Below are 9008 nucleotides of genomic sequence, written 5' to 3' on the forward strand. Positions count from 1 at the left end.
ACTGGCCACGTACGTCCCCATCTGCCAACAGGCTGTGGAGTTCCATGAGGACCTGTTCCCGGACACCGCAGGCTGCATCCCTGCCTCCGACCCCCATGCCTGGTGGGTGGGGAGCAACCAGCAGGTAGGGGCCCTCACCCTTGCCCTCCAGCTTGGCTGGCCACTCCCAGCCTCCACCTGCCCCACGCACGACCCCACAGTCCAGCTGTATGAACTCAGCTGCCCTGTGTCTCCCTCCTTGTCCCTATCCCCTGCCTGGGACACCACGTTCTTCCCTCAGGTGCAGAAGGTTAGCCTCCACCCAGCTCGGCGGCCCCACCTCAGCTTCACTTCCTGCCTGGTGCCCCCTGCGGAGCCCTCCCCGGACCAGGCCCAGCCTGCAGACACTCCTGCGGGTGATGCGGATCCCAGCGTGAGTGCCAGGGCGGTCTTCCTTTCCTCTCCATCCTGCCACCATCATGGTGCCTAAGTCAAAGCTGCCAAGTGTGTTCGCCTGCCTGAGGGTCTCTGAGCCTTTTGTAGTCATCATCAAGCATAACAGAGACAGAAACATGTGAAGCACAAAGAACTTCATGCTGTTCTCCAAATTGAGCAAACCCTTAAAAAGCCAGACTTTCACAGAAAAATCTAGGTTTCTGGTTTCTCTTGAAGTACTGGCAGATGTTAACCATACGGGGCCTGCCTGTTCTCCTACCAAGCCAGGAGTTGGCAGCTGCCACCCACTGTCCCCACCGTCTGAAGTTTAGCTTGCCCTGCATGTCCCATAGCCTGGGAGGTGGGGCCCAGAGTGATGACCCCAGTGCCCCTTTCTCTCTGGCCAAGAAACTGGGGGCCTGCTGGCTGACCCAAGGTGTTTCTCCCCCAGGAGGGCTTCTCTTCCCCTCTCAGCTCGCTGACCTCCCCCTCCACACCCTCCAGCCTGGGGCCCTCGCTCTCTAGCACCAGTGGTATCGGCACCAGCCCCAGCCAGAGATCCCTACAGAGCCTGCTGGGTAAGTGCATCAGGGCAGGAGCTAACCCAGGCTACATCTGCTCCCCTCCTGGTGGGGTCACTTGTCCTTGTGGGATGGAGTAAGTCTGCAGTAAGCGGGCAGCCTGGATGTTCTCTGGAGGCCTGGGCACAGGTCGTGCACCATCCTGCTGTGATGTGAACAGGCAGGCCGCTGGGCAGGGCATTCTCATGTGGCTCCATCCCTGCCGCCTGCCAGGCCCCAGTTCCAAGTTCCGCCATGCTCAGGGCACCGTCCTGCACCGAGACAGCCACATCACCAACCTCAAGGGGCTCAACCTCACCACGCCTGGCGAGAGCGATGGGTTCTGTGCCAACCGGCTTCGTGTGGCTGTGCCCTTGCTCAGCAGTGGCGGGCAGGTGGCTGTGCTGGAGGTGAGAGACCCCACTCACGTGGTGCCCTCCCAGGGCCCTGCAAGAAGTTAAGGGCATTGGGTACCCACACCAGCTCATACTCTCTGAGCACAAACTATGTGCCAAGCACCTGCCAGCATCCCCTTTGATCTTCCCAGCTGTCCTGCGGGGATACCACTCTTATCCCCATTTTACAGATGGATGAAAGCAGTGAGGCACAGAGAGGCTTAGTGACCTGTCAGGTCACACAGCTGTGTAAGTGGTGGAGCTGGGATTCGAACCCAGGCTGCCTGAGCCCCAAGCCTGAGCTCTTTCCACCACTCCACGCTGTCCCCCTCGCTTTCTGGGACACAAAGTTGGCGCTTGGGGCTCAGAGCACAAGGCGGCTGAGGCAGAGAGCTTGGGCCACCCGGCAGTGGGGCATCAGCTGCAGAAGGTGGGGGGCCCAGGCGTGCTGCTTGCCCTGCAGACCCTGGGGACCGAGCTCTCCTGCCTGTTACTGATGGGCCTGCGGGTGGGGTTACCTCCCACAGCTGCGGAAGCCTGGCCGCCTGCCCGACACAGCACTGCCCACAATGCAGAATGGCGCAGCTGTGACTGATCTGGCCTGGGACCCCTTTGACCCCTACCGCCTCGCTGTGGGTAAGGAGGCTCGGCGCTAGGCTCAAGGGAGGGCCCAGGGGTGTGAATGAGGGTAGGGGGAGCCCAGAGGTCTTGGGCACAGCAGTGATGAGCCAGCACTCTCTTCAGGTGGGGAGGATGCCAGGATCCGACTGTGGCGGGTGCCCCCAGAGGGCCTGGAGGAGGTGCTCACGACACCTGAGGCCGTGCTCACAGGTCAGGTGGGCCAGGGTGGGGCTGGGAGACAGGCAGTGGCTCCTGAGGAACTCAGCATTACTCCCTGCCTCACCCCCAGGCCACACAGAGAAGATCTACTCTCTGCGCTTCCACCCGCTGGCAGCCGACGTGCTGGCCTCCTCTTCCTATGACCTGACCATTCGGATCTGGGACCTTAAGGCCAGAGCTGAGCGGCTGAGGCTGCAGGGCCATCGGGACCAGGTAGGACATCTGTGGGAGCAGGCGCCCAGCCACAGGCTGAGAGGCCGCCTCTCACATCCATCCACATCTGCCTCCAGATCTTCGGCCTGGCCTGGAGTCCCGACGGACAGCATCTGGCCACTGTCTGCAAGGATGGGCACCTGCGGGTCTATGAGCCCCGGGGTGGCCCTGAGCCCCTGCAGGTGAGCAAGAGGCAATGAGGACAGCCTTCAGACCTGACTGAGTGTCCGCTGCTGGCCCTCATGTGCTGTATCCCAACAGGAAGGCCCAGGGCCTGAGGGGGCCCGTGGAGCCCGCGTTGTCTGGGTGTGTGACGGTCACTGTCTGCTGGTGTCCGGCTTTGACAGGTGAGGACTCAGGACTACCATCCCCACACCCAGACTTAAGCAGCTAATTGTGTCCTTTTTCCCCAGACACGCATACACGTGTTAGACACCAGAAGCTGTTCCTGCTACTCACTTATTGGGTGCATGGATGGATGGATGGGTTGGTGGGTAGGTTAGTGGATGGATGGGAGGGAGGGAGACCCAGAGGGATGAGAGCCATACCTACTGCCTGGAGCCCATGCCTGGCATGGACCGGGTGAAAAGCATGAAACAACCAAGCCTAGTGGAGAGGCCCGAGGGAGAATATTTGGCACATTGGAAGAGGGATCAGGGAGGGCCTCCTAAGGTAGATGTCATCTGAACTGAGTCACAAAGGAGCTAGTAGCCAGAAATCCAGAGGAGAGGGCATTCAAGTGTGGGTGGAAAGGCTAGGAGGCTGACCAGCCTGGCTGGAGCAGAGAATGACAAGCAGAATATGGGGAGAGAAGTACAGACAGCAGGCCACAGTGGCCACGAGACCCATGCTGGTGGAGGATTGGAGAACAGCAGAGGGAGCATTAGTAGGGGATGAGGCCAGCAGGTTAGGCCACTGTTGCAGGAGACCGGAGACAGTAGTTCTGAGAACTGGATCAGGAAAGAGAAGGGACAGAGGCACTCCTCAGGTGTCGAAGCCTGACAGGATCAGGGTCCTTGCTAGAGTCCTTTCCCTGACTCAGGTCCCTGCAGCTCTAAGGACCTGCTTCTGCTCCTGGGGTCTCCCTTGCAGCCGAAGTGAGCGCCAGCTACTCCTGTACCCCGCCAAGGCTGTGGCCGGTGGCCCTTTGGCAGTGCTGGGGCTGGATGTGGCTCCCTCAACCCTGCTTCCCAGCTATGACCCGGACACCAGCCTGGTGCTACTCACGGGCAAGGTGGGCTGGAGCGTGCAGGCGGGGGTGGTGGGCAGGTGAAAGGTGGGGAGAAAGGCAACTTTAGCTGGCTGCCTCACTCTTGCCACCCACCCAGGGCGACACCCGTGTGTTCCTATACGAGCTGCTCCCAGAGGCTCCTTTCTTCCTGGAGTGCAATAGCTTCACATCGCCTGACCCCCACAAGGTGAGCCTGTGCACCCTCACTGGTCCTCCTGGTGGGTGCGACACAGGGCTCCCCTGCCCTCTCCTGGCCAGATGGGGAAGTGCAGGGGCCTGTCGGATCAGCAGGTCACTGGGCCAGGGTGTGCCCAGCAGCTGTCAGGAGCTGGTTGTTAAACTCCACCGTTATTAGAAATTAAACTATAAAACCTTAAGTTATATGAACCTACAAGTAAATTACATTGAAAACCTGGGCAGTAAACATTCAATGTATCACTTCTTAGTTATTTTACCTGATTTTATGGTTTTTTTGTGCCGTCGAGGCTACTTACACCTGTGGGCTCTGCCAGTGGATAGACTAGATGCTGCTACCACACATGTGTTCCCCATTCTGCATTCAACAAGTCATGTTGGTGGTGAGAAATCACCATGGTGGGTTCTTACAACATGGAAATAGGCTAGTCAGAGCTACAAAACGGCATTTTTCCTCCAGAGAGCTACTTGTTAAAGATTTTTTAAAAATGTTTTTTATTTATTTTGAAAGAGAGAGAGAGTGTGTGCGTGTGTGTGTGAGTGGGAGAGGGGCAGAGAGAGAATCCTAAGCAGGCCCCGCACTGTGTGCTCAGAGCCCGATGCCAGGGCTCGAACCAATGAACTGTGAGATTGTGACCTGAGCCGAGATCAAGAGTTGGAAGCTTACTGACTGAGCCCCCCAGGCGCCCCTCCAGAGAGCTAGTTGTTAAGCATCTGCTAGCATGCTCCCATTCAGGGATGGGCCTTGGTTCTGGTGGTCCTAAGTAGGGGTGTTGGCAGTCTGTGGGGGTGCAGGTGTCCACTCAGATCCCCCTGCTCTCCAGGGTTTCGTCCTCTTGCCCAAGACAGAGTGTGACGTCCAGGAAGTAGAGTTTGCCCGATGCCTGCGGCTTCGCCAGACCTCCCTGGAGCCCGTTGCCTTCCGTCTACCGCGAGTCAGGGTGAGGTTGGGAGCCTGACACCCCAACACCTAGTCCTCCTTCCCAGTACCTGTAATTTTTCTTTTAATCTTTATATGCATATATTTATTTTTGGAGAGAGAGAGAATACATGAGCAGGGGAGGGACAGAGAGAGAGAGAGTCACAGAATTCAAAGCAGGCTCCAGGCTCTAAGCTGTCAGCACAGAGTCCAACGCAGGGCTTGAACTCATGAACCGTGAGATCATGACCTGAGCTGAAGTCGGACACTTAACTGACTGAGGCACCCAGGCACCTCCCCACCCCCACCAGTCCCCATAAAAGGGGCTTTGGGGCCCGACTGGCCCTGTCACCAAACTATCCCACTCACTGCTCTTTGGGGTGCCTGTTCCCTTATTCTGCTGAGATTCTGAAACTGGCAGAAACCCCAGAGTGGGCCCCGGATCTTACCTTACCCCCTTCCGAAGGGATGCTGATGCACCTTGGGCCTCTGGTAGGTGCCCCAGGGTAGCCCCTTTGTTCTTCCCTACAGAAAGAGTTCTTCCAGGATGATGTGTTCCCAGACACGGCCATGAGCTGGGAGCCGGTGCTCAGTGCGAAGGCCTGGCTGGGAGGTGCTAATGGGCAGCCCCGGCTGATCAGCCTACAGCCCCCTGGCATGACCCCAGGTAGGCTGAGGAGCTGGGGGGGTGGCAAGTAGGAAGCAGGGAAGTGAGTGGTGGGGGGGGGGGAGGGCTGGAGAAGGGGTCGAAAGGTCAAGTCCAAGATTCCCACCCACCCCCCCCATCTCCCTGTCACACAGAAACCTCTGATGTTTCCAAGGATGGGGTGTTTGCATTTCCAGGCTCATACTCTGAGCCTTTCGAGGGCAGGGCCCAGGGTTTGTGTTTCCATCACAGTTCCCACCCCTGATGTGCACACATACGCTACATGGTGCCCACGGCAGCCTTGTGAGCAGAGGATGGGGCAGCTGTTATTACCCTCTCTGGGGTCTCCGCCACAGGATTCCCTAGGGAATGGTACCAAAGGGTTGGGCAAGGAGTCCTCACCGAGGGGATTCTCTGATGTCTGATGCCTGTCCCTGCCCTACCCCAGTGAGCCAGGCACCCCGTGAAGCCCCTGCCCGTCGGGCCCCGTCCTCAGCACTGTACCTGGAAGAGAAGTCAGATGAGCAAAAGAAGGAAGAGGTAGGTAGGCAGGGGAGGGGGTTGACCAGTATGGCCCACACAGAGTCCTGGCCGTACCTAATGACTGCCCTTCGGTTGTCTCTCCGACCCAGGCTGGGACAGGAGCCAGGGTCACACACCTCTCTCGATTGGGCAGCTTACTGGGGGAGACCTTCCAGAGCCCTGAAGTGGACCCATGGGGCACGGGACTCAGGAATCCAGGGAAGGGCAGAAGGAGGCCCCCCTCTGGCCTGGCCCATCCCAAACAGAGCCAAGGGTTTGGGACCCAAGTGCATTTGGGGCCCTGGTGCACATTTGAGCATCTGAGCCAGTGTGCAGACTCCAGTGCTGCATGGCACAGAGTCTGTCTCTGGCTCCCTAATATTGGTCGAAGTGTATTTTTTTGTGAAAACCATCCCCTTTGTCAGGGCTCTGATGAGCATGGCTCTTTCACACCCTTGACCGGGTTCAAACTGTGAAGGCCTATGTTCCTGGGGGTAGCGGTCCTATTCTATTCCCTTGCCACCTCTTCTTCTGTCCACTCTTCTAGCTGCTCAGTGCCATGGTGGCAAAGCTGGGGAACCGCGAGGACCCGCTCCCTCAGGACTCCTTTGAAGGTGTGGACGAGGACGAGTGGGTGAGTAGATGAGAGGGCCCTCGCATCCCCTCCGTCCGTCCCTCACCCTGCAGCCTGAGACACCCCCCTTCTCAGACCTCTCAACTCCCTCCGACTTGGTTTATCTCCCCAGGACTAGACTGCCCACCAGCCACCTCTGGCCTCACCTGCTGCCGCCACCTCCCAGAACCACCTGATGTGCCCGCTGCGCACCTCCGGTCTCCCCCTCAAACTGGAAGATGCCTCGTGGCCCTGGCACACCTCCTCCCCAAAGCCCTGACTTCCTTTGGGCCTTGGGCACTTCCAAGGCCTCTAGGTCCCGCTGCAACTCCCATGGATTGTCTGCACCTCTGCTTTCCCTGGGACTGGCTGCTTCTCCTCAGCTGCCTGCTAGCATGTGGAGCCAGGGGCATGGGAGCGCGGTGGGCTGGGAGTGCTGAGGGGTTAGTAGACGTCCCTGGGCTGGTCCCAGCCTGGGCTGGCTTTGCCCAGCACCTTCACTTAGCACGGGCAACATCCCATCTTGCCTGCTGTCCCCACTTCCAGGTAAGAGCCTTGGGGGCTGGCCCCCTGCCAGGCCGTTTGGCACAGCACCAGCCTCATGGGCCAGGGACCAGTTGCCCTCCTCCCCAGGTTTGAAACCAGGAGAAGGGGGACATCACGGAGCTGATGGCCCAGTTAAGGGCGGGGTGTGAGCCCCTCAGGGACTGGCCTGAATATACCCTGGATGTTTTCAGCAATTAAACTTTTCTGAGCTGGCTACCTCTTGTGCTGCTGTGGTCTCTTGCTGACTGCGAGAGTTCGGGGACAGGAGTATGGGTGAAGGCGGTTTGGCCCTGGGTTCCCCCTTGTTCCAGGCCTCACTTTGCTCCTCAGGCCTTTTCAGCTGCTATGAGTTGGTTCATTCACCCAACACATAGATACCCAACAGTGGTCTGGATGGTAGATACGGTAAGGGACAGGAGAGACCAGGCCTCTCAAGGCACTTGTCATTGTCCTCCTGTGCAGGGGAGCCAGACTGTGTGCAAGTAAGCAAACTATGAAGAGAGACATAAAGAAGACAAATTAGGGGCACCTGGCTGGTGTAGTTGGTAAAGTGTGCGACTCTTAACCTCGGGGTTGCGTGTTTGAGCCCCATGTTGCGCATAGAGATTACTCAACCACAAATATATACATAAGGAAGACAAATTATGTGAAACAGAGCAGCAGAGATACAGACGAAGCAGGGTGTTCAGTCTGAGAGGTGACCTTTATGCTGAGAGCTGAGACCTGAAGGTCAGTGAGCCACAGAGCCATGAGAATGTTTCAGACGAAAGTCAGGTGGCCACAGCACTGAGGGAAGAAAGAATTTGAAGAGTTGGAGGAAAGGAAAGGGCAGTGGTCCGGGACATAGCACAAGGCAGTCTGACTTAACGTTCATTGAACAACCATGTGTTGGATACCTTCCATGTGCCAGCCACCCTTCTGGGTGCTGAAGTTCAAGAGTGGGGAAAAGAGAAAAGTCCTGCCCACCAGGGATCCACATTCTAGTTGCAGGAACAAGTTATAAACAATAAACATAAAGTACATGAATTATGCCTGGGTGGCTCAATCGGTTAACCGGCTGACTTCAGCTCAGGTTGTGATCTCACAGTTGCTGAGTTCAAGCCTCAAGGCCAGCTCTGTGCTGCCAGCTCAGAGCCTGAAACCTGCTTGGGATTCTGTGTCTCCCTCTCTGCCCCTCTCCCACTCCTGTTCTCTCTCTCTCTCTCTCTCTCTCTCTGTCTCAAAAATTAAAAAAAAAAAAATTATTTAAAGATGATTAAGAACTTCCAGGAAAAAAAATAGAGGGGACCAAGAATGGTAGTTTAAGTTAGACACAAAAAGCCACATGTAGTTGGATTCTCTTTCCAGGAGATGTTCAGAACAGACAAATCCATAGGGACGGAACAAAGATTAGTGGTGGCCAGGCGCAGGGGGATGGGGCAGGGGTATTGGTTGCTAATGCGCAGGAATTTTTTTGAGGGGTTGATGAAAATGTTGTGGTGTCCTTGTGGTGATGGTTGCACAACTCTGTGACTATACTGAAAAGCACTGAATTGTGCACTTTAAAATGGTGAATTGGATGGTGTGTGGATTTTATTTCAATAAAGCTGTTACTATAAAACAATGCAGGACAAGGTTCAGCGTTGGTAGGGATCGGGGTGGGCCTTGTTGAGAAGATGACACTTGAGCAAGAACTTGAAGGAGGGGCCAGTGAGAGGTCCTTCCCAGAGTAGAGGGACCCTAGCGTGAAACTTATTTTGAAGTTTCCTGTTTTCTTATATATTTGTGAGACTTTGGCATCCTACTCCTTATGATCGTGGGGGGGTATGTTTATTGCATATCTTTTAGTACCAAATATTTTGGCAAAATCAAGGGAAGAAATTGCTCTGCATTTGACAGATGTATTTATTCTGTGGCATCTGGCACAGCGGGTAA

At 56.4% G+C, this 9008-nt stretch overlaps 1 protein-coding gene across 1 annotated transcript in view; it reads left to right on the plus strand.

Moving 5' to 3' along the window:
- Positions 1 to 7308, plus strand: part of LOC122471728 (coronin-7) — a 57126-nt gene extending 49818 nt beyond the window's left edge. Inside the window, exons 13-28 of the mRNA XM_043560688.1 lie at positions 32 to 124; positions 281 to 412; positions 866 to 992; positions 1209 to 1384; positions 1897 to 2005; positions 2114 to 2200; positions 2280 to 2422; positions 2500 to 2604; positions 2684 to 2769; positions 3515 to 3656; positions 3751 to 3840; positions 4673 to 4789; positions 5299 to 5434; positions 5862 to 5953; positions 6483 to 6569; positions 6682 to 7308. Of these exons, the coding sequence (XP_043416623.1) occupies positions 32 to 124; positions 281 to 412; positions 866 to 992; positions 1209 to 1384; positions 1897 to 2005; positions 2114 to 2200; positions 2280 to 2422; positions 2500 to 2604; positions 2684 to 2769; positions 3515 to 3656; positions 3751 to 3840; positions 4673 to 4789; positions 5299 to 5434; positions 5862 to 5953; positions 6483 to 6569; positions 6682 to 6687 (1728 nt within the window). The 3' untranslated portion in view covers positions 6688 to 7308. The remainder of the gene's footprint in view (positions 1 to 31; positions 125 to 280; positions 413 to 865; positions 993 to 1208; positions 1385 to 1896; positions 2006 to 2113; positions 2201 to 2279; positions 2423 to 2499; positions 2605 to 2683; positions 2770 to 3514; positions 3657 to 3750; positions 3841 to 4672; positions 4790 to 5298; positions 5435 to 5861; positions 5954 to 6482; positions 6570 to 6681) is intronic.
- The last annotated feature ends 1700 nt before the right edge of the window (positions 7309 to 9008 follow it).

Source organism: Prionailurus bengalensis, chromosome E3 (genome assembly GCF_016509475.1).
Source record: "Prionailurus bengalensis isolate Pbe53 chromosome E3, Fcat_Pben_1.1_paternal_pri, whole genome shotgun sequence".
NCBI lineage: Eukaryota > Metazoa > Chordata > Mammalia > Carnivora > Felidae > Prionailurus > Prionailurus bengalensis.